This window comes from Chrysochloris asiatica, unplaced genomic scaffold, assembly GCF_000296735.1.
Source record: "Chrysochloris asiatica unplaced genomic scaffold, ChrAsi1.0 scaffold00013, whole genome shotgun sequence".
Classification (NCBI taxonomy): Eukaryota; Metazoa; Chordata; class Mammalia; order Afrosoricida; family Chrysochloridae; genus Chrysochloris; species Chrysochloris asiatica.
This window is the reverse complement of record NW_006408531.1, coordinates 14,852,711-14,878,450: the sequence shown is the minus strand read 5'-3', so window position 1 is coordinate 14,878,450 and position 25,740 is coordinate 14,852,711. Positions and strand designations below refer to the sequence as shown.

The following is a 25,740-nucleotide window of genomic DNA, read 5'->3' as shown; positions in this document are numbered from 1 at the left end:
ACCATTTCTCAGATTGCCTTGAAGTGTGCTGACATCTGCAATCCGTGTAGAATCTGGGAGATGAGCAAGCAATGGAGTGAAAGAGTGTGTGAAGAGTTCTACAGGCAAGGTTTGTAAAGATCCGGCAGCCGAGTTTTCAGTGCCCCTTCTCCCTTTAGGTATTTTTTTCCTAATAAAACAGGAAACAGTGAATCTTTCATGGCATTTGCTCTTTCACCAACTCTTATTATCCTAACCTTTCTCTTTAACTCTCTCACAAACTATCCTGCCCTTTTATGGAAAACAATTTTAAATATATAATGTCCACTTACTACAGAAGCAAGTAGTAATGAGGTGGCATAAAAATGACTAAAGGAGGAATATGTACATTTTGTTTTCCTTCTTTTTTTAATGGCTTTGCTTTGTAGAACAGCTTGGTTTTTACTCTAACCTTCATTTTAATGAGCTGAGTGGAACCTAAACATTAAATGCCATTTGGGGTCAATTTTTCCTGCTTTGGCAGAAGGACTGAAAACTCCTCCTTTCCCCTCACTTTCTTAGGGAAAGCTAATATGAAGCAGAGCACAGTCAACCAAAAATTTAGCTCATCTCTCAAACAGTTTCAAAAGTAAGGTAGAAGAATTTTACTATGAAAAGACAAATGACTCCAAATTGGAATATAATTTTTCAAAAATGAAATTCAGTCAGAAATAAGGCAATGACTTAGCAAGATGGCTCCTGATGTTCGTGGCATATCCATCTTGTACACAGCCTTATTCCTTCAGGCCTGGTTTGAGAGTTCAGGATGTTTGCTCAGGCATAGCAGTAGTCTGATGCTAGTGACAGGACCAGGCTTGAGAGACTACGAAAAAATAAGGCTTCAACTGCCCCTGATACCAGCTCTTTGGGGAGGTCAAGTAGCAACTGTGAACTTTTCAGAGAAGCCGCCATTGGAAGATGTATCAATGGCATCACGATGACCCCAAAAACAGACAACAAAGAACTGATTGAGTTCATGTGGGTCTAGAAGGCTCTTCTGACCACCTCTTTCGTGCTGAGTAAAAGTGCTTAGGTAGCTCCTGTAACTCTGTAATTTCACTTGAGTTGAGTGTGAGGGGTTTACAGATCAAAGGATCTGTTCTTGTTGCCTGTGACATCCAACCTCCACTAAGGGCAAGACATAACCTGATGAAACTGAAGCAAGAAAGTTTTAGATTAACCGTGACAAGTACTTCCTTTACTGTGCGGTATATAAACTGTCAAGCTAGCACCGAGAGAGAGGAGCTAGGATCTCCACCCTTGAAAGTCCTTGCTCTGTTTTCTATTCTGACTCATTCATATGCTGTTTGTACTGTGAGCATCTAACTCTTTCATTGGCTCATTTTACACCTTATTTGGATTATAAGAAATTTGGGGCAGGGACTACGTTACTTGAGCACGTAGAAAATCCCTTGAGTTGGTGAATCAAAATTTTTAACTAAGCAGAGGAAAATGGGGCCAGTCAGAAGAGGTGATCTATAAGGCTCTTTGCAAAACCTGATTGTTGTCCTAACAATATTATGATACATGTGCTGTATTATAAAATGGAAAAACCTAGAACATTTGTAAACTGATCACCGAAGATCAGATTTCATGCACCTTGCTTTCTGGCACGTCTCCTGGCAGAAGAAGGAGAATAAGGAACATACATCAGGTCCTTTTTACATTAATCAACTTATGCTGTAGCAGAAGTCTGACAATATTCTCTGGTCATTCAAACTGCCTGCCCTCCATACTGAATTTCTTTATTTTTTAATTCTATAAGGTTGACTTGTCATTTTGATTAATTTCATCTGGCTTTCAGTGTAGCGTTTGGGCTCAGAGCCCAGCTCACTCCAGCCTCCGAGTTTTAGGCAAGTTTCCACAGACCGCGAACCTCCAATATGGTTCGTGATGTTGAGCAAAGGAAAACTCCAAAAATCAAGGTCAAGGAGAGAGGGGATAAAGAAAACGAGATCCCACAAACTAGAAAAACTGTTCAATTCTCAGATGAGAGATTAGGATTTTCAATGGCACACCCTCGGCAACCCCTTCAGGAAGTAGAATTCTGTTCTGATGCACTTCAAGTTTGTGTTTTCTCAATCAGCTGAGTCTTCCAGAAGTTTTTATTAAACATCTACTTCTAGCCATGGCTAATCTTCAGCAAAAATGTGATTTTCCTACTATATACAAAGCCCTATTGGGGTGTTATGAAAGAGTCAAAGAAGTATAGTTATTCATGTTTTGTACCCTCAAAATAATAATCAGCAAAGGTCCTAGAGGAGAGAAGCTATGCAGTTGTCATCTTTGCATTCTCTATGTTAGTTAGCAAAGTTTCAGAAATATAACAAGTGCTTTATAATTGAATAAGTGAATGAATAAACTAACTAGTTTATGAAAAGCAATAATTCAAAGCAGCTGTAAAGCAGACATGATAAGGAGTCATAGGAATAAGTATCAAACATACATAGGTCACAGGAGAAGACCTAGAGGCTGAGGAAGGTAAGATCTAACTTGGATATTGAATGGTGGGTAGTGGTCTGCACTTTCCAATATGGTAGATTACAGTACAGATGGCTCTTTAAACTTAAATAAAATTGAAATTTTAGTTTCTAATTTTTGGAGGTCATATCAAAGAACTATATTTACAAGACCTTTTTAAAGTGTTGATGTCAGCTTAAAGACTAAGGTGCGCCTGACGCAAACCATGGTATTTTCAAGCACCTCATATGCATGTGAAAGCTGGACAGTGAATTAGGAAGATCTTAGAAGAATTGATGCTTTTAAGTTATGGTGTTGGAGGAGAATATTGAAAGTGCCATGGACTGCCAAAAGAACCAACAGATCTGTGTTGGAAGAAGTGCAGACAGAGTGCTCGTTGGAGGCCAGGATGGTCAAACTTCGTCTCTCATACTTCGGACATATTGTCAGGAGGGACCGGTCGCCGGAGAAGAATATCATGTTTGGTAAGGTGGAGGGTCAGAGCAAAGGAGGAAGACCTGCAGTGAGATGGATTGACAAAATGGCAGTATCAATGGGCTCAAGTGTGGCGACAATAGTGAGGTTGGCCCAGGATCGGGCAGTGTTTCGTTCTACTGTACATAAGGTCGCTATGAGTCGGTACTGACTCAATGGCACCTAACAACAACAACAACCTTATAGAACAAGGAGCCCTGGAAGCATAGTTGATTGCAAGTTGGACTGCTAACAACAAGATCAGCAGTTCAAAGCCACTAGCTGCTCCAAAGGAGAAAGATGAAACTTTTCTGTTCCCATAAAAATTCACAACCTGGGAAACCCTATGCTGTTATTGTTAAGTGCCATCGAGTCAGTTCGGACTCACAGTGACCCTGTATAGAGTTTCCGATGAAAGGCTGGTGAGTTTAAACTGCCAACCTTGCAGTTCAAACCAACTTTGCAGTCCAGCACATTAACCTGCAGCACCACTCCAAGACCCCTGAAACCTATACAGGGTCGAGTCGGAACTTACTCTTCAGCACACCACCACCACCACCACCACCATATTGCACAGTGCAGAGAATGCTTCCATTATTGCAGAAAGTTTTATTGGGTAGCACTGGTTTATACAGAGAAAAATGGAAGCGGGCACATGCACTGAGGTGAGGACATACCCTCGCCTGTTAGACCAGAATGGTCCCATAGAACGTTAGAATGAGAGGATGCGTTTGTGGAGGCCCCTGTATGCCCGGCTAAATCAGCAAACATGACAATGGGAGTCATCACAGAAAATGAATTTAGGATCATATATTCGAGGGAGTGTCAAAGAGTTCATGGGAAAATGGAATTAAATGATAATGGAATTTTTCCACAAACTTTTGTAAAACCCTTTCACTCATACAGCTGAAGTGAAAGAAAGACTGGATACGCAGCAAAAACGAAGAACAAATTATTAAGAAACCAGACAAGGGGTCAGGCAGAGTATTCCCAAGAGAGGAACAAACAAAATTTGATGCCTCAATATGGAGGGAGAAATCAAAAAGAACCAAAGTGTCAGGCTTGACTGAAAAATCAATAGTACTCTTAACAGAAACAGAGGTGAGGAGAGCAACTGATCATGGGAGAATTCATTTTTGTATTAAATGGTATCATACCTGGCCCTCAGAAGGCTGTCACCTTCCAAGGTGGCAAAGTATGAGGAGACTTCCTGAAACTCCTCAGGCTTACGCTAAAATGATTTCCTCACATTAGTCTTAAGAATCACCAGGGCACCAGGGCACGCAAGATCATGGCTAGTCTTAGAGGAAGTGACAGAAACAAGGAGTCTGTCAGATTGTAGCACAGTGGTTCAGCGCAGACACTCTAGAGCTGTAGAATCTAGACCAGACTTGATTCTCTAACAGTGTAACCTTGGATGACATATTTACTCTCCCTATGCCTCAATTTCTTTATCTAGAAAATGAGGATTAAAAGCAGGCTGCCATGAAGAGTAGACTGATTAACATATGTAAAGTACCTAGCACAAAGTAAGCATATATAAGTGTTATATTTTTATCTACTCTAGTTTTGGAAATTACATTTGTAAATGTAAACTGAGCTCATGTTTCTGAGGCCCTCCTTCTCTGCTGAGTAAACATACTGTTTTCCAACTCAAAAAATACAATTTTCACCCTCAGTTAGGACTGATCATTATTTATAATTAATTTTATAGCTACAGACTGAAATGTTGTTCAAATAAGATTTTTTAATTCCTCTCTCCCATTTCCTACCTATTATTATTATTATCTGGCGCTGTGAGCCAATGTGCAGGACTGTAAGGTCGGTTTGAACCACAAGGTCGGTGGTTCAAAGTCACCAGCCGCTCCTTGGAAACCCTGCTTACTGTCTTGGTTATATGGAAGCCCTCTCTGCATTAGCTTGGTTATTTTCAGGTGAAAATTGAATACTTAGTATAAAGTCTATATTCTTAACCTGTTGCTTAAAGCCAGAACTTCCATCTTGTTTGGAAATTGCCCATTAGTTCCGATCTTGTTTTTATACTTTTGTTCAACCATTAATCTTAGAGCACACCTAATTACAACACATTTATTGTAAATGATCATTAACTCTCCGATATCTTAAAATTTCACAGGTTTCAGAGCAAAGCAGAGCACAATGGTGCTAAAGGGTTCCTAATGCTCTCAAAGCAAGAAACAGAAATTTCTAGAATAACTTCTTCCAACACTTATATAAATTCTAGATTATTAATATGTTGCTTCTTCCTTCTTTTTAGGGGACCTTGAGCAGAAATTTGAACTGGAAATCAGTCCTCTTTGTAATCAACAGAAAGACTCAATCCCTAGTATACAAATTGGTGAGTTGAATTAAATGTTAATCAAATGGTTTTGGCCAGTTGGCCAAGAGTCACAAAAAGAGATCCCCCCAAAAAGAGATCCCCACACTGTTTTTGGATGAGCCAAATTGGAGGTCTAATCAGTGTTCCTTTGAATGGCAGAGTACAAATAAACAATCTAGTCATGACTAATCTACTAGGTAAGTATCGATTTAAAATTGTGAAATTTAAAGTACAGGTTTTGTTATACAATTTTATCCTGTTTATCCAACCAGATAAAGTAGAAAAATAGTAATAAGTATCAACTATTTGCTCCTTAGAGTAGTGGTAACGAGTCGGGCTGTGAACCGCAAGGTCAGCAGTTTGAAACTACCAGCTGTTCCGCGGGAGAAAGATAAGGCTTTCTATTCCCAGAAAGATTTACAGCCTCAAAAACCCTGTACAGGGTCGCTATGAATCAGAACCAACTCCATGGCACATAACAACAACAACAACAACATTTGCTCCTTAAGAACATGGAGGCTAGCACTCTGGGAAGTCAGCAGAGTCTGCCTTTAGGGGTCTTCCAGTTTGGATCACTAGGCATTTCTAACTCCCGTCTTCACTCCCAAGGGCCCAGTACCCTCAGCCAAAGTCTTTGAAGCCCAGTTCAGCCATTGTGTCTTGAGTTCCCATGCTTCCCTACTCTCCACTTCAAAAACTTATTTTCAGTCTCAAGTATCAATTGTGATAAAGTGTTAAAAGTGTGATCTTGATACATCCAAAATAATTATTTCTTTATCTACATGAGTTATACATAAAATCCTCAAGAAAATCAAACAGTAGATATTTTAGGCATTTTAGTGGCAGAAATATTTCCAATTAGATAAGAATCTCAATAGTCCTTCCAATGCTTCACAAATTCTATCTACATTTAAGGAAAGTCTTTCTGTTCCTTGAAGTTTTCTTCAACTGAAACCAAGCTCAGAATTTTTAAAGCATTCTTTATTTTATAAGCTGTGGCACTGACGGGGTCCTGGTGTAGCACTGGAGGATCAGCACTGGATTGCTAACCATAAGTTCTGCAGTTCAAACCCACCAGTTGCTCCTCAGAAACACTATACAGGGTCGCTATTAGTCAGAACCAACTCGACAGCATTTCACAACAACAACAACAAGTGCTAGGTAGAGTTCTGGAGTGGCACTATAGTATAAACACTGGACTGCAAGGTTGATTTGAACTGCAAGGTTGGTGGTTCAAACTTACCAGCCATTCTTTGGAAACTCTATATGGGGTCGCTATGGGTCAGAACCAGCTCAATGGCACTTACATGTGTCAGTTCATGTATTTCCTGTTCCTACAGACCTCCGTTAAATGCATTCCCAGTGTTGCACAACTCTGTAAAACCCAAATTTTAATACCTTAACAATGGGAGGAGGGAACCTCCTAAAAAATCAATTGAAAAGTAAGAAAACCAGAGCAAGTTAAAATGATATGTTTACCAACGCTGAAAGTCAAGTCAAATCCACAATCCCTGGAAAAAATTCATAATTTATCCTTAGGAACTATCGACAGAATTTATCTCTGGCTCCAAAGATTTGAATGAAAATAGTTATGTTGAAATTACTGATGAAATTACTACGAGATCATTTTCTTCTAAATTACTTTTAATATTTTATGTTGTTTTTATAATTTCCTCCACCAAAAAAGGAAGGGGGCTAATAAAAAAACAAGACCCAAGTCAATTCCCATGGAATCCAGTCTTTCTGAAGCCATGGAGGCTGGATGAGTCCCCAAAACTATTGCCCTGAGATCATCTTTAAACCTTAAACCAAAAGTAGTCCCTGAAGTCTTCTTAAAACCAAACAGCTGTTTAGCTTAATTCACAAACAGTGTCTGCCTTGAGCACTATGCTCTTTTAGGATCTATCTAAATTAGGTATATTGACCTCAGCAATTCAAAATATGATACATGAAATTTAGGGGGCAGTGAGTTTGTTAATAGTGGAGTAACAACTCAGAAAAGGAGAGTGGGAATGGCCGCACAACTTGAATAATGTAATCAATCTCACTGAAATGTACATTTAGAAATGTCTTGATGTATGTTTTACTGTGTATATTCTCAACCATGACAAATAAAATCAATAAATAACTTGAAAAAAAGATAGAACCCAGGGCAGATGACGCTGCAGGATTGCTGGTGAGGAATGGAAGAGGATATAGCAAGAGAAACCTAGCCTCAGCTCCCAGAATCCTCTTCTCTCCTCTCAGCTGGGATGGTTTTGCAGCTAGGATTTGATAGGAACAGACCTTGACGGCAGTCCTATACACTTTGTTGGGCTCTAATTAAAAGAAATTTGCCAGGCAATTGTTAAAGACCTTTTGAACCCCATACAAAATCTCATCTTGTTAAGTGCACAACCTGAATTTACAAGACAGACCTGATTTCAGAGATGCTGCCCTGTTGTTGTCATGAGAACACACTTATTTTGTCAGATCGTATGCCCTGCTTTACAACTCCAGAAACTGTGGTTACCATAGATACCTGCTTTTTAAATGAGCTAGGGGGTGGAGTAAAGAAAGAGAAACCCTATGGATGCAGACAGACCAGCACCGCAATAATAAAGAGAAAGAGAAGATGATTGTAAAACAACTCCTAAATACGTGTGCAGGAATCTCTATGTCTCTGTTCCACATCTTTGCTCTCTAGGTTCAGGGTTGGGCAGTGTGGTGTACAGGGAAAGCTGGAAAAACCTAAGTAGATAAATGGAGTTGAACGGGAGTCCTAGGCTCCAGTCCTCCAGGCACGATTTTTCTATTGGGTCCTAAAATATTGCAGTTAGTTCCTCTGTCCTGATTACCCTATAAATGAAAAATGTCTCCTCTCTGTTTTCTCTCCCTAACCAAAATGAGGGTGTCCTTAGTGTTGGCCTCAGTTGGACTTAACTCTGATTTTCTGTGTAGGTAATTCACACTTACCCAATGGAAACCTGACTTCATGTCCCCTTCCCTACTCCCCTCTCTCCATCAAATTCTACATTTTAAAAAAGAAGGTATGATGTTGACTGAATCTCTAGTTGATGAGATCAACAGAAAGAGGAGGGGAATGAAGCTTCCCTTCAATCCCTGTCTACCCTGAGACTGCCATGCTTCCCTTCCCCTACCCTCACCCCTCCTGGACAATACCAGGGCAAAGTCAGCTCATGCTAGAGGAGCAATGAGGGTTGGCACAACCAACTGAGAACCAATAGATTCCCAAATCAGATACTGCAGAAGCCTTCCCTTATTTGGAAACCTGCCTCATGGTTTCTGTTCGGATTTTAAAATGGCTTTCCCAGTAAGACTGTTTTTATTAAGTGCCATAGGGTTTCTGAGGACCGGCTGGTGGGTTTGAAACACTGACCTTGTGGTTCAAACTGACCATGCTGTCCAGCACATTATCCTGCAGCACCATATCAGGACAAGAAGTCTTTATAGCTGACAAGTATAAACAAACAAGTTGCCATCATGCCAATTCCAACTCATGGTGCACGGGTTTTGAATGGCTAGTTTTTCAGAAGTAACTCACCAGACCAATCTTTGGCGATACCTGTGAATGGAACTGCTCTCAGGTTCTCAGTCAAGTATTAATACAGATGTAGATCCAAGGTAAATTCAGGAATAGAATGAGTTGCTTTTTGTAGATGCTGGATTTTAAAATGCTAGAATTTGTAACTTTTTAAACTCAAGGTAAACTTGATAAGCGTTTCCAATTCAAACTATAATCGTTAGCCTAATTTTAAAATAATTTAGTATTTCAAACTGTCTTTGTATTCAAAGGTGAAAGATATTAGAAATTAGATATGGAGATTGTGAAGGAGGTGAAAAAAATTCAAGACTAAAAATATGTGAAATTCTTGCTTGTTGACTTTCTGCATAACCTTATTAAAGTGACAAATACAGACATAAAGGCATCGGCCTAGTGTTCCTCGTCAGGTTTGAATGATCTCACAATTGTAAGTCATATTTCATATAAGATGAGATACTGCAGAAATGTAAATCACATTTTACATGCTGCATCCTTTTCCCATTTCTATATTGTCCTCAAAGAGTGACTGTCTATTTTGTTGTTTATTCAATACAAAGGTGATCAAATCAAGCTTAATCATTTGCTTTCCCATAAACATACTGGATCAGTTGTTGGCAGATACTGTTAGGCTGAAAACAGTTACTATTTCTACCCCACCTACAATCAACCCTACATGCAAACAAATTCATGATGATTCCAATAATTCAGGCCTTGGCTGAACATTATCTTCACCTAACACCTAATTTGCTGTTAATGTGGAAAGCACATTAACAGCGAAACATGATTAGAACTCAACGAGTCTAAAATAAGTGAAAGAACAGATATGCAGATACAGAAGTCTAATTTCAAGCAATCTTTGCAGGATTTTCCAAAAAACAAAATCTAAGCTATTGCTGTAGAGTCGACTCAGACTCATAGGGGCCCTTAGGACAGAATAGCTATGCTCCATAGGCTTCCAAGGGACACTTGAGTCGGAATCAGCTTGATAGTACTTAACAACAACATAGGCCTTCCAAAACTGTAAATCTTTATGGAAGCAGTTTGCTACAGCTTTCTCCCATGAAGCTGCCGTGAGTTCACACCACCTACCTTTAGGTTCACACCTGAGTACTTTAAGCACTGTGGCACCAAGACTCCTTCATAGTAGGGCTTTATGCAGGTAAAAATCTGTACTGAAATGAATATTCAAGTTAGTTAATATAATTAAAAGTAAGACAAAACTATAAAGCCATATTCCTGAAAAAGTCTTCTGTAGGAGATCCCTTACTGAACTCATTGCCCCCTGTTCTCCCTTCACCCCATCCCCCTTAGTGCCAATGCGGGCTTTTTTTTTTTACTTTTTTGTTACAGTCTTTCTCCCTCTACAGATAATAATGTTGTTAAGTGTTGTTGAGTCAGTTCTAACCCTGCAAGGGTTTTGTTGTTGTTGTTAAGTGCCGTTGAGTTGGTTCCGACTCACAGCGACCCTGTATAGGTTTTCTAAGGAGTGGCTAGTGGGTTTGAACCACCGACCTTATGGCTCAATCTGACTTTGTGGCTCAGCACATTATCCTACAGTGCCACCTATAAGGGGGGTTTACAAGGCTATAAATCTTTACAGGAGCAGAAAGCCTCATCTTTCTTGCAAAAGTAATAGTATAGTTTATAGTATATAAATAGTAATATTTATAATAGCCAATATTTATTTATATAATAGCCAGTATTTATTGTTTACTAGGTTCAGTTACATCATGTCATTGTCCTGACAACAGCAAGGGATTGGTTGTTGCTGCACAAAGACTGTAATTTTCACACCAAAGAATCCCTGGTGGCATGGTGGCTAAGTGCTTGGCTGCTAACCAAGCTAAGAGTCGGCAGTTCAAAACCCACCAGGCATTTCTGGGGAAAAGGCATTCTATTTAAAGATTATTGTTATGTGCCATGGAGTTGGTTTCGACCCATAGCGACCCTGCACAGGGTTTCCTATACGGGAGCAGAAAGCCTCATCTTTCATCCGCGGAACAGCTGGTACTTTCGAACTGCTGACCATGAGATTAGCAGCCTGATTCGTAACCACTACGCTACCAGAGCTCCTTAAAGCCTTGGGGACCCTACTCTGTCCTATAGAGTTGTTATGAGTCAGAAGCCACCCATACACAAACACAGCTTCTGGTTTGATTTCATCTTTACCAGGAGCAGATGGCTAGATCTTTCTTCCGAGAAACAGCTTCTGAGTAGATTTGAACTGTTAACCTTTGAGTTAATGGCTGAGAGTTAATCATCTCTTAGGTTTGGTACTCGCAACTTTTGCATAACAAATGAGGAAACTGAGACAAATAGAGGTGTAATTGCAAGCCCAAAGGGACATATCTTATTCTGCTACGCTGTGACTCGTGACTGCAACTTGGTGGCCTTTACATCCCAGGTCAAGCAGACAAAGGTGTGTGAGGAAAGCAGTAGTTGCTTCCGTCCTGATGGTAATGCGTTTCATCTTGCTTCCTCTCCCAGGTTTCATGAGCTATATCGTGGAGCCACTCTTCCGCGAATGGGCCCGTTTCACCGGAAACAGTCCCTTGGCTGAAAACATGCTAAGCCATCTCGCACACAACAAAGCCCAGTGGAAGAGCCTGATGCACAAGCTGCCCAGGAGCAGTGGCGGCAGCGGAGGGGGCACAGAACGCGCAGGTGCGGACGCTGAGACAGAGGCGCCCCCCGGCCCCGAGGCCGACGCCCAGTAGGCCCAGCGCTGGGCTCTGAGAACCACGCAGAGCAGAGGTCTCCGAGAGGGTGGTGAAGCTCCGAGGGGTCCTCACCAAGAACCCAGCCACTCTCTGATTGCCACCCTCCTCCTATTTACCGACCTCCCCTCCTATTTCCAAATGTACAGAAGACATTTGTCACCTCAGCATCTGCTGCCGAAACGAGAAACTCCATTCAGTAGCACAGGGGGCTGATTCCAGGGGCAGGCTGCCAACCCAAGGAGAAGACTGAGAAGTCAGGATGAGGTGCTTCTGGCACGTCCCCCAGGGACCCTGGGCCACACGGGCGACAGGCAGCACTTCATACAAAGTCCAGAGCATTTCCCGTGTGTCATCTGACTGCTGAGCTACATGACAAAACACCAGCATATTTGGAACTCCGAGGATACCGATCTGAAGTGCAAGAGTATAAATGAGACCATGAGAGAGAAAGTACCTTATATTTTAATAATAATTATTATTATAAAAATAATAATAAATCTTTTTAACGTTTTCTATTTTATGCACTAGACAATGGATCTAAAACTCTGGACTAAGATCACCCAATGTACCCAAATGGAACAAGGGGATCCTGGTTTTGTTACTGACTTGACGTCACTTTGGGTCAGAGATTTGGCATCTTTGCAATTTCCGAATCCACGTTTCCTGTCCCGCGGAGGGGAAGGTGCTGCAGAGTCCATCCATTCGCACCAGTAGCTGATCTGTGTTTGATCGCTAATGCAGATTCAGTGGCATGTTTATAGTCACACGTGTACATTTTCTGTAAATACCAAGCGCTACTGATTCCCATGCCAAGATACATGAGTATTATGGGATTGCTACCTGTATAAACAATGGCACTGTGAACAAAATACTGTTAGTTTTAATACAAGAGAATGCATTTGTAAATAAGGTATATAGAGTTTATTAATATACTATTGTTTGCAGATAAAGGCCTTAACTTTAAACATCCTTTCATCTTCTGAAAGCTGCCCAACTTAAATCCTCATAGATGTTTTTTGAACTGCCTTCCCACGTCAATCTTTATGCTTTTCCAGCTAAGGTCACAAACCAAAATTACTAACGGTCTTTGAGGAAATATTTTGGAAAACTTCACACGCATTCCGCTTGAGACCATAGTGTTGAATCTATGGCACCAAGCATCGTTTCCTCAGATGAATGAGACCCTTCAGCAAGCCTGAAGTCACTTTTCAACACAGCGATGTTGCACACTCTGTTTTAATAAGACAGCTGATAAGCTTGTGCTTATGGGACTCTAGTCATGGAACATGGCCGTTTGTCAGCCTCACAGGAAACAGAGCAGGTCTCAAATCTTCTATGACCCCATCATAACCATCATCAGGGAATTCCTGCTCCCATACCGCACATGTGTCTGTTATGGCTGCAGTACCAAAGTACCTTTGGTTTCCGATTAGCATTCATTTCTTTAGTGTTAATACTAACTGGATTTTTTTTTTTTTTCTTTTTTCCTTGATGTCATGTGAACAGCTACCCAACCGCTAGCTGAAGTTAACATTATTTAAGTAAAGAAAATATTTTGGTTTGCTGGAAGAATTTACCTTCCTGACAGGTCGTTGTGGTTAATCATGGATCTAGCTAGAATAGTAAACCTGGAATTTTCTTGCCATTTTTTTTTCCAGTTGCTTGGTCATAAAATCAATTTGTTACAGCATTCTTCGCTAGTCTCCTAAGCTCTGCATTGAATAGTTTCTTTAGAAGTTCTTGACATGATTAACATTTGGTGAAATTAGTAATGTCGCTTTTGTTTTCCTTCAAACAATGTGGTGGTGGGAGGACTATTTCTGCCACTATCAAACTATTTCTCAAGCATGCTAAGAATGATACCTACATCTTATTTCCATGAGTGCAACTGTTTTGCTTTTGGGTTTTATTTTTCCTCCTCACATACAAATGAAATGTTAGAAACTTGACTGGATTGTAATAAGTTCCTGTAGAGAGACTGAGGTTAGAAGAGTTGAGGCTTAGGGGAAATTCTGGAGAGTTGGTTGTATTTTCATTACAGTAGGAGAGATTGCCAGATGGTGCTAAAGAAAGTTGTGAAAACCTTATGAAATGGGTGACTGAGAAGTGGAAATGATTGATATGGATAAAAAGAGAAGTTGTGAAAACTCGACACTTTGTTTTTTTCTGTCATAACTATAAACTGACACATATTTTGATATCATTCAAATATTCTGAAGCTCTCAGCTTGATGAGACCCCAGAAGAAAATATGTTTTATGTATTCCTGCTTCCAAGCCTCTCTTTCTGTGGTTTGATGATGCAGAGAGGGATTTTGAGTTGTCTGTTTTTAATGTCCACGATCAAATCAAGGAAAGGACGCACTAGGAATGAGAAAGTAGAGATAGGAATAAACACAATGGAGTTTTGGAAATGGACCGTGTTATCATTGTAATTACGTTATCTTTTAAACAAAGTATATTGCAGATTCTTAGTAGTTCCAAGTTGATGGGGCAAAAGTGTTTACTTTACAGTTAGGTTTTGAGGAAGGGCTCACAGAGAAAATTATAAATATCCTATGGTTAAACCTATGAAGTAGCTACTAGTACAATAACTATCTGAAGCAAAATGAGAAACAAGGCATGAATTAATGCCCCTGTCTCCTCCTTCATCCAATCATCTGGAGACTTTTCGAGTCCCTCATTTGGCAAAAGGAGAAGAAGTCTGTGAAAACATTTTTGCCCATGAGTGGCTATCTTGCAATATTTAGACAGAGGGAGTCCAATTACTAGTTAAAATAGAGTTATTGGATTTTATCTTTTCAATTTTTGTTCTAGTCCATGGACCATTAATAGTTGACTTAAAAGTTTAACTCTTTTATTGCTAGAGAAGAAAAGAATCAAAGGGCTACTTTTTGTAAGTTAAAGGTAAAACTAGGATCAAATTAAGAGAGAGAGAATATATTATCACTGCCAGGCCTGATAGGCAAAGCTAACTTTTCCTTTTAACAGCAGCAGTAAATAGTCAAAACCTTATTTATGAAACCTTGACCTAGTCATTACTCCCTGCTAGGCTAAGCCCACACCAGCGCTGTTTCTACCTGCTTAAGTCTTGCCACCAAGGGACTTGGAGAGCATCCTGTGATCTTATCTTTAGATAGTGCTTCCTACAAAACACAGCCTTGTTTTAGTATCTGTTCTCCTATGGAATCAGATCTGGTTAGGAGCTTGTATTTCACTGTATTTCTTATGCTTTGTTCTTTTACACAAACCCTTAAAGTTGTGTTGTTTTCTGTACACATGTGAAGTTTGAAAAAACGACCTTGTGAGTTTTGCTCAAAATGTGGCCTAAATATTCACTGGCATGTCTAGCTGAACAATTAAAAAATAAAGATAATTTCTTTAAAATATCACAAAATGAAAATATATTGATTCTCACTCTGTAGGTGGTTGTCAGTCGACCAGTCAACGTCAATACAAGGGACCCATTGCTCAGGAGAGGAAACTTTCTGAGAACAAGCAGAGATGCAAATCTGGTCCCAGTGATGCAGTTATCTTGTGCTACGGAAGCTGCAGAAATAGGCCGTGTTCATGAAGACATCACGTACCAATCAGTCCCAGCTTCTGGAAGCAGGCAGGGTCTCCCTTAGATTTCACATTTCTCCTAAGTCCTGATATTATTCTGACTCACATTTGTCAAACTTATATGATGACGTTTCAGATTGTGAACACACAGCAAACTGATTTCAAGAATTATTTGTAAAAAGAAAAGAAAAAAAAAAGATGGCCTTTCACTTCAGGATTGGAATAGGATATACATCCAGAACAGTGGAATATCCTACATCTTTCTGGAAGTTGAGGAGAGAAAGAAAGCACAACTCATGTTTCCCAGAAGCACCTTTGTATCTTTATATTGTTGTTAAGTGCCGTCGAATCCGTTCTGACCCATAGCAACCCTGTATAGGGTTTCCAAGAAACGACTGGTGAGCTTGAACCACCAACTTTGCATTTAAACGGACCTTGCAGTCCAGCGCATTAACCCACAGTGCCATACATAGTCTCCCCACGTTCACTTTACTAAGATTTGGATTTAGAATCCTACTGATTGCTTAGTATCTCCTCCTGTCTGAATGCAAAGCTACTTTTTCACTTGTGATCATTGTATATCATAAAACAGAAATCAGAAGTGAGACCCCAGCAAAATTTCAAAGGTCAGCCATGCCTTTCAAATGTACAGTGGGAATCGACCTGAAACATCAACAATAGGCCAAGTCTATGAGAGCAGTGAACTTTCAATTCAACAAATACTTATTGAGAATTGACTGCATGCCAGATATTGTATTAGACATTTACAGTATGGGGAAGAAAAAAAACCTGTACCTTCCAGGAGTGTTCAGACTTGTGTCAGAGACTGACATTATCAGTGAACCCTTCTCAAGAATACCTATAATTGCTCAAAACCAGCTAACACTCCCACCTAGGGTGCAACATAATAAGCCTAATAAGTCACCTCCCACTCCTGGTGACCTCAGAAAAGAACTGTACTCCATAGGATTTTCAGAAGTAGATTAGCAGGCCTTTCTCGTGAAGTGCCATTGAGTGGACTCGAACCTTCAACCTTTCTGTTAGCAGCCAAGCCCACTAACTATTTGCACCACCCAGGAACTCCTACATGATAAAAAACAGATAAGCTTTGGAGACAGAAATGGATCCCAGCCCTGGCTTTGCCACTGACTTCTTCTGTGACAGAGGAAGTTACTGAATCTTGTAAAATTACTTCCAGACAATAAGAAGTTGTATAGGATTAGTGTGGCAATTTAAAAGATTGCATACAAAAAGCACCAAGCGCTCAGTCTAGTCCATGGGAGGCATGCAATAGATGAGCATTCTCTCCTCCCAGATTAAAAAATAATTTAGCAAATAGCCTTTCACACCTGGGCAAGATTGGAAGAACATAAAGCATTTTGAAAGCAGCCAAATGCTAACCAAATGGTTGGCAGTTCAAACCCACCAGTCATACCAAGGGAGAAAGGTATGGCAATGCACTTCCATACAGATCAACAGCCTTGGAAACGTTGCAGTGTCCTTAGGAGTAAGAATTGCCTTGGTAGCAATGAGTTACAGGAATGCTGGTTATTTCACACAACAAAGTCACTTGCAACGAAACTCCTGTTCTCCTGGTGGTTTGAGCGGCACAAGGTGAGCGTAGCAGTTGGAGCAGCAGTGAGTTAAAGGAATGCTGGTTACTTCACACAACAAAGTCACTAAACTCCTGTTCTCATGGTGGTTTGAGCTGCACGGAGGGGAGCGGAGCAGTTGTGAGTCTCATCAAAGTGAGTGGGGAGTTATCTGCACCAACCCCAGTGCCTGAATTCAATGAGCAAGCCCTGCTCCAGACCTGCAGAGGCAGTCCTGGTTACCCCTGGATTAGCCTTACTAGGAGAAGCAGCTGAACAGACAAATGGGGTGGCAAGGTGGAGGAGGCAGGGGATCTGTGCCACCTGGCCAGGTGTGGCAAAGCCGTCTTGAATTTTCCCAGACAGCTTCAAAGGCAATGGGTGATCAGTGGCACAATCTACTGATTGGTAGAGAAAGGTGCAAAATTTTTCCTTGTACCCCACATTATTCCGGCGATGGAGTTGTGTCCAGCCCCCACACACATGCACCCACAGCTAAGCCCCTGCTATCCAGGTGGTCAAAGCCACATCAAAGGGAGTCAGGAGCAAGCAGCACAAATCCTAGAGCCTGGACTCAGGTGTGACCTGATCCAAACCTGCAGAGCTGGTTCTGGCCAGCCCTGGACTAGTGGGAACTCTCACCCGTGACTACCCTATGGAATGGAAATACCCTAACCACCCCACCCCCGGCTATTTGGGGGTCTGCATGAACTACTTCCCATTTAAGTGCCCAGACAGAAAACACCCAACCCTACAGGAACTCCATCTAAGGCCAGAAGTCCACTGTCTTGTCTTTTGCCTACACACCATGTGAGGTCCTTGGCTGGTAGTAGACCTCAGAATTTTTTCCTCTCTGGGTCAGTTACCGGCTCTGGCTTTTTGTGGGGTTTTTTCCTTTCATTGTTTTTGTTTGTTTATTCTTTCCTCCATTTCTTTCTCTCTTTACCTATCGTTGGTTTTATCCATTTTATCTCCACTTTGTTTTTTCTTCTTCTTTTCCCCAACCACTACTATTTCTTTCCCTAATTTCCTTCCTTTCTCTTTTTGACTACTCTCTGATCTCTTTCCATGTTATTCATCTGTCTCCCTAATTATGTTTAGTTTTTTCCTTTCTTTTTATTTTTCTCTTATTTTCTTCTTCCGTGATTTTAAAATTATTTTTCCTTTCCCTCTTTTCTCTTTTAGGTTTTGGTTTTGGTTGGGTTTTTTTTGTTTGTTTTTTGTTGTTTTGTTTTGTTTTTTCCAGCTGTTGCCTGATTTTTCTCTTTACTATTTGTGTGTGTGTGTGTGTTGGTTTTTACCTGTGTGTTTGTCTTTCTTCTCTCTCTTGTGTGTGTTTTCTCTTCTTACCTCACCTGACAAGGGACAGCAACCATGCTCAGCCAGCCCAGCTACAAGTGCACCCTACACACCCCATCTAGAGATATAACACTACCCCAATCCAGATTCCAACAGCATTCTTTAAAGAGATGGAAAAACTGATCACTGAGTTTATATCAAAATGAAAGAGACCTCGGATAAGCAAGGCATTACTTAAGAATAAAAACAAAGTTGGAGGCCTCTCACTCCCTGATCTCAAAATCTGCCACACAGTCACAGTGGTTAAAACAACCCGGTACTGGTACAATGATACATACATCAATCAGCGAAACACATACACTCTGCTGATCTTTGAAAAGAGGGCAGGACACACTAAATGGGAAAGAGACACATAGTCTCCTCAGCAAATGGTACTGACAAAACTGGAAAACCATTTACAGAAATGTAACAAGGCCCATATCTCACACCATATACAAAAACAAGCTCAACATGGATTTAAAACCTAATGTAAAACCTAGAACTATAAAGATGATCAATGTTACATGGACAAATCCACAGGCTGAACATGTATGGGAGGGAAAGTGGGAGTATACCCACAAATATGGAAGGGTTTGAAAAGGAATATATATACATGGGTATTTCCCTTTGCTGCAAGCTCAACTGTGAATGTGGTGGAGTAGAGAGGGGCAAAATGATGAGAATATTGTAGATATTATCCAACATCTTATGGCAATGAGCTGCTGGGCCTGGGGGCTTAGAACTGTAGTCTCAGGGGACACCATGGTCAATTGGCTTAACACAGTCCACAAAGAATATGTTCTACATCCTACTTTGCTAAGTAGTGACTGGCGTCTTAAAAGCTCATGAGCAACTATCTAAGGTGCAACTGTTTGTTTCTCCATGTATGGAAGGAAGAAGAGTGATGAAAATTTGAAGATGCTTAGAATCAGCTAGTCCAATAGAACATGTGGACATCTGTCTCCGGGACCCTGAGACCAGAAGAACTAGATGGTGCCCAGCTACCACTACCAACTGCTCTGAAAGGGATGACATTAGAAGGTCCCAGATGGAGTGACAGAAAATGTGGAACAATACTCAAAATTATAAAATGTACATAGATAGATAGATAACTTGTCAGAAAGATAGATAGATAGATAAACTTGTCAGAAAGATAGATAGATAGATGATAGATCGATAGATCGATAGATCGATAGATCGATAGATCGATAGATAGATAGATAGATAGATAGATAGATAGATAGATCGATGATAGATAGATCGATAGATCGATAGATCGATAGATCGATAGATAGATAGATAGATAGATAGATCGATGATAGATAGATAGATAACTTGTCAGAAAGAGACTGGATGAACCTGAGACTACACTCTTCAGGTCTGAGGCAGAACTCACATTCATGGCTCAATTTTCAGCCAAATATAGACAGGTCTATAGGAAGGACAACAATACTAGTAAGATCTGCTCACCATGGAATGGTCAATCATTCAAGATCAAAAGGACACCATTTTCCTAAAGACAAAGTTGAGAAAGGATCGGAAGGAGGGTAGACTAGAAATAGGAACCATAGGGAGGAAGCTGAATAACTGTTGTTACGTGGAGGGGATTACAATCACCAAGATGAGACAAAGTGTGTGATTGTTGATGGTAAAACTGATGATCTCTAAACCTCCAGTCAGTTCACAGTAAAAAGTTTACAGAAAAAAAGAAAAAGAATGATCAGGTTAGACAGAATTTCACACGAGCAAAAGATGTAAAGATTTTTTTTAAGAGGAAAAGATCTGGTCAGAGGAGACAAGGAGGGCTCTAATCAATGCTAACTCCTGTCTCTTCAGACAGAGGCTTTTCTGGGGTTTAAAAGATTTTAGGACGGAAAAGCCTTCATGTTTATTTATAGGGATATGTGGGAATTCCCAGGAAGTAGCCTGTTTACCTTAATTGGGTACATGTGCAATATTTCTTCGAGATGAATTCCATCACAAAGGGGCAGACAAAAGTTATTCTAGGCTGATGACATGTGTAATTCGTTCAGAGTGTGGATCAAACCCCTCTCAGGGGCTGGTGTTCTGTCTGCCCCAGAGAAGATAACCCTTTAAAGTTATTATGCCTAGGACACTGAATAAACCAATCCAGCCTGTAAAACATCTTACAAGGAAGTAAAATATGGAATTTTTATGGATGGTCTTTTTATTTTTTTCCATTTCAAATGTTTCACAATCACATAGACTATTTAATTCCAAAATTGTACAGTACACAGACAAAACTTAAATTATAAAATGCTATTAAAGTTCATATGGATGGTCTTCCGTAATAGCGTGTCCCAGGATGTGGACTCTCAGCTATGTGTACTGAGCATGTCCTACACTTTTTCACAATTGCTCAAGCAAGGAGGGGCACAAGCCAAAACATTCTTCAAGGTTTTAATGCTCATGCTTAATCCTGATTTCTGGATCCCCTTTTCTTCCTGCCTCAACAAGACTTGTCTTAGTCTTGGGAGAGGGTGTCTTAGGCTGGGTTTTTTAGAGATGCAAAACCAGTGAAACATATGTATATGTGTGTATGTATAAAGAGAAGCTTATTATCGATGAAATGGCTTACAGTCGTAGAGTCCCAGGTTAGAAGAGATAGTCTTTCCCGCATGTCCGTTATATTGGGAGTAGGCCACATCCCCGAGGAAACATCCTTTAAATTGATTGGCTGCTCATAGCCACTCATCATAGAGTTAACTGTGTCTGTATTAGGTTTCATCATAATGGGAATGTTGTTTGTTGTTAGGTGCCATCGAGTTGGTACCGACCCATAGCGACCTTAAGCACAGCAAAACAAAACACTGCCCATTCCTGGGCCAACCTCACTACAGTTGCCACGCTTGAGTCCATCGATACTGCCACTTGGCCAATCCGTTTCATTGGGGGTCTTCCTCTTTTGCTCTGACCCTCCACCTTACCAAACATGATGTCCTTCTCCAGCGACTGGTCCCTCCTGACAACATGTAAAAAGTACATCTTAATCACTAAACCTCTTGAAATCCTGGTCTACTCAAGTTGACACAGAATCCTAACTATTATGGAGGGCCTTCAATAAATGGTCCAGTCAAAACAATGGCTTCCAAGGGGATCTGCTGGACCAGTCAAATTCAAGGTCAGCTCAGAAGGTTATGGCAACTGCTTTTTTTTGGAAAAAGGGGTAACTTTGATAGATCTTCTTGAAGGACACAGGACAATCTTGGAGACTTATAGAGAAGTTTTAAGAAAATTGAAAAGTGCCTTGGTGAGAAGTAGTCCAGGAAAGTTGCACTGAGGAATATTTTCCATCACGGTGTACTCGTTCATTCTTTAAGGATAGCAAGAGGTGTCCTATGCAAACTTCACTGGGAAACCTTACCTCATCCACTATAGAGCCCTGACCTTGCCTCTTCAGACTTCTTTTTGTTCCCCAAACTCAAAGAACATTTTAAAGGAACACAATTTGAGTCCCTCGAGCATGCCAAAACTGCCATCTTGACATGGTATCAATTGAAGGGAAAATGCAGAATTCTTCAGGGAAGGGTTAAAGAGATGGAAACATTGCCTTCAGACGTATAGAGACCTAAATGGACAATACAGCAAGAAACAGTAGCTTCACATTTTGATATTCTCATTTAATAAAAGTTTCTATGATGTTGTTGTTGTTGCTGTTAGGTGCCAAAAGCTGGCTGTGATTCATAGCAACCCTCTGTCCAACAGAATGAAATAGTGCCTGGTCTTACGCCCTCTTCATCGTTGTTCTGTTTGAGCCCATTGTTGTTGCCACTGTGTCAATCCATCTCTTTGGAAGTCTTTCACTTCCTCACAGACTCTATTCTTTACCAAGCATGATGTCCTTTTACAGAGACTGGTCCCTCCTGATAACATGTCCAAAGTACATGAAACCAAATCTCACCATCCTTACTTCTAAGGAACATTCTGACTGTACTTCTTCCAAAACAGATTTGTTGTTTTCTGGAAGTTCATGGTACTTTCCATTTTCTTTGTCAAAATCATAATGCAAATTTATCAATTCTTCTCTGGTCTTCCTTATCCATTGTCCAGCTTTCACACACATTAGAGATGAATGAAAACACCATGGCTTGGATCAGGCCTGGGTCTCCTCATGGAAGGCACGAATTCTACTCTGAACCACCACTGCCCTTCCTCAGTGAGGAAGAGGACGGATAGTTAGACATGTCAGTATGACCTGAAGAAGACAGAGATCCCATCTCCCAACACTGACACAAAGGACAATTGGTAACAAGTAGCTTCCAAAAAGTAGGCTTCTCAGTGATGCCTGAGATGGAGGCAGAGACGATGACGTGGAGAGATGGAGCAGCTGGGAACTTTAGACCCATAGAGGGAGAGGGGCTGTGTGCTGATGACCCGGGAGGGTGAAGGGTGGGGGGGCAGGCTTGTAGTGTAGACCCTTTGATTGGTTGATGATGCATGGAGGGGATTGTAACCATGGCAATGAGACGATATATGATAGAATGAATGTAAGACTGATGTTCTCCCATGTAAACTATCACATAATTCACAATAGAACATTTAAAAAAAAAAAAAAATAGGCTTCTCCAAGGACAGTTTTCAATTAAAGATAAAGAAATGTCTAGTGCAGGTATGCAGTATTTCCAGGGCATGGTTATCCTGGTTTGGGAACACTAGGGAACATAACAGAAGGACCAGGATGAGGGCTGTGATGGGTGAAGTCAGAGTAACGTGGGGTGTAAGAACATGAGAGAGGACAGGTGAAAGGAGGAAACATCATTCCCAGGTGGTAAACAAGAGAGGCAGGGATGTGAGACCTTCCGGACTAAGGTGGCCCATAGATTGCCACTGAGGAATCAACCCCAGTATTCCCTCTGTGGAGGGAAGAGATGGTCAGGGATTTGCAGTCCCCTACATGACTTCCCAGCCTGAGGAGGAATGGGAGACTCAGCTCTTGGGAGAAGTGATGGTCCCAGGGAGGGTCTGAGTTTCAGGTACTGGAGAGTGGTTAGAGGCACCACATCTTAAGAACTCAGGCAAGGAGGGGGTTGCAGTGTCAGGAACTTTAAGGGAACAATATGACAAGGAAGGGGAGTGGATATTCAGTTAAAGAATTCTCACCTTTCTTTCAGGAGTGGCCCAGTTCCATCCCTAGGTGTGTCAGTGGAGGCTTGCATGTTACTGTGATGCTCAACAGGTTTCAACTGAGCTTCCAGACTAAGACAAACAAGGAGGGAAGGTCTGGCAACCTGCTTCCAAAAATCAGACCATGAGAACCTCATAGATGGCGGTGGTCTGATCTGTAGTGTACAGCACCACCAGGAGGTAGATGCTGGCTACTACTTGGCAGCTAACAACAGAAAAAAACAATGTTGGTTAACAGTCTCAGCTACTACACAGAATAGAAAGAAATCAAGGTATATTTGGGTTACTACAATGATGGTTAACAGTCTCAGCTACTACAAAGAATAGAAAGAAATCAAGATATTTGTGTTACTACAGTAATGGACTCTTGGTGTGCGCTGTAGGATAAGCGCTGGACTGCAAAGTCAAACTCACCAGCCACTCCTCAGAAACCCTATACAGGGTTGCTATGAGTCAGAACTGACTCACCAGCACTTAGCTACAACAGTAATGTAAGAGATGCATGGGAAAAATTTAAATGCTCAATCTCCAAGCAGCCCTCAGTGAGCCGGAAGTCTCAGCAACTGGTAAAGGAGGGATGTGGGTTCACCTGGCTACAAATCTGTGCATAAAAAACAGAGACCTGCATGGCACAGCAATGTGGTGGTACAGCAGAGAAAATTCTCTAAGCAGAAGAAGTTCAAATTCTCGGTGAGCAAAGTCCTTCTTTCTGTAGCCCATTTGTGCAAAAGAGATAACACAGTAATATCATATAATCAAGACCATGAAGCCAAATTCATAATCATGAGATTATAGAAACTACAGACCTTGCCAGGCAGTAATAAAGGGGGATTTTGATACTGTACCAGGGCAAGATGCAGAGATGGACTTTTTGAATAAACACAAAGCACTGCTTCCTTGCCATCCAAGTAATAGCAGAAAGCTGATCACTGGGCAGAACTAGCTCCCAGAGCATCTGGTAAACACAAAAGGCCTGAGAAATTAAAAGGAAAAACCATGGAGAGTGAGACAGTGCTTGGAAGCAAGGGCAGGTGCCCCACAACTAATCATGCAGAGAGATTCTTCCAAAGTGATAACCAGGAAGCCCATATTTATTTGTGCCTGGTTAGCAGTTTTACATTTCTTTTATACACACTTTACTTCACTGGCATGGCCCTATCAAGTGCATGGGGAGGAATTATTATTATCCCCATTTCATAACAAAGGACACTAGACCTTCATCTCAATTCATTAATAAATGACTTGCCAAAACTCCCAATTCGAGATTAGACTTCTGATTCCTAGCTCAGTTCTCTTTCCCTTAAAAGAGGCAGCCTCTCTGAGTTAAGTCTCACTTGTAAAACTGGAGAATAAGAGCAGGAAGGGGTCAGGCAAGCAGCACTTAGACTCAGCTGAGCACCTTGTGAGGAGCCAACGGTAGCAGAGCAGTATGATTGAGGAAAGGCCCTCAAAGTAGGCAAGCAAACTCAGTGTGGTGAACGGAGTTGTAGCCCCAAAAATGACATATTGTAATTGTGGATGGAACTCTACTTGGAATACAGGACTCTTCTGTGTCATGTTAATGAGGTCACACCAGTGGAGAGTGGGTCCTAACCCTAAGCACTCAGCGTTAGACACAGCAACATAGACATGAGATATGAGTCACACACAGGATGACAGATGCCATGTGAGGATCTGTCTACCAGCAAAAGAACAACTGGGATGCCTCCCAACACCAGAAACTAGGAGAGAAAAGAGGCTCACAGATGGAGTCGACACGACATGGCCCAGACCCTGATTTGGACCATAACTCTGAGAAGACACATTTCTAGTCTTTAAATATTACTTGATGTGGCACTCGGTAGGATAATGCACTGGACCAAAAGATCCATTTGAACCACAAGATTGGCGGCTCAAACTCACCAGCTGCTCCTTGGAAACCCTGTACCAGGTCGCTATGAGTCGGAACCAACTTGACAGCAGATAACAACAACATTTGTGTTAGGGAAGGACTAGGTTGCTAAGGCATCCCTCAAGGTGAAATGGAGTGGCCAAGTGATCCCAGACTGTTTCTGCTGTAAAACAGAAAATCTCCAGTCATGGGAAGCCCTGAGTCCAGGCAGATCAGTGTGTCTGGAAGCCCTTGGGAAAGCAGAATCCCAGAAAGAAGGCCATTTAACAGCCACCATGGCATTTGGGACAATATTTAGCTCTCTGATGAAATGTGGAAATGGAACTAATCATTACCACTGGCCTCATCTGTAGGTGAACCAAGTGAAACCACTTCTCCTTTTTTGTTGAAAAAGGTCAAATGTCAGTATCATAGTCAACTCAGTACTTGATAGTGTGGATCCAAGAACAAACGAGTTTGTGTCTCATGAGAGAATGCTGATGTTGTTAGAGGCCAACTCCTGGTGAACTTCTGTGTGATAAAATGAAAGGCGGTCTGGTTCTGCATCTTTGTAGTGGTTCATAGGTTTGAGTACAGTGCTACTGCTATTGTGCCAATCCATCTATTTGGAGGATTGACATCAAGGACTTCATTCTTCTTGGATCAACTATCAACACTC

At 41.1% G+C, this 25,740-nt stretch overlaps 2 protein-coding genes across 2 annotated transcripts in view; one reads left to right on the top strand and one right to left on the bottom strand.

The window, feature by feature from the left end:
• PDE7B (phosphodiesterase 7B) overlaps positions 1-11,551 on the top strand; it is a 209,931-nt gene extending 198,380 nt beyond the window's left edge. The window contains exons 10-12 of the mRNA XM_006834716.1: positions 13-109; positions 5,228-5,308; positions 11,322-11,551. Of these exons, the coding sequence (XP_006834779.1) occupies positions 13-109; positions 5,228-5,308; positions 11,322-11,551 (408 nt within the window). The remainder of the gene's footprint in view (positions 1-12; positions 110-5,227; positions 5,309-11,321) is intronic.
• Positions 11,552-11,710: 159 nt separating this feature from the next.
• The window catches only part of MTFR2 (mitochondrial fission regulator 2), a 64,605-nt gene continuing 50,575 nt past the window's right edge, over positions 11,711-25,740 (bottom strand). Inside the window, 2 exon segments of the mRNA XM_006878293.1 lie at positions 11,711-11,965; positions 14,971-15,101. Coding sequence (XP_006878355.1) covers positions 11,711-11,965; positions 14,971-15,101 — 386 coding nt within the window.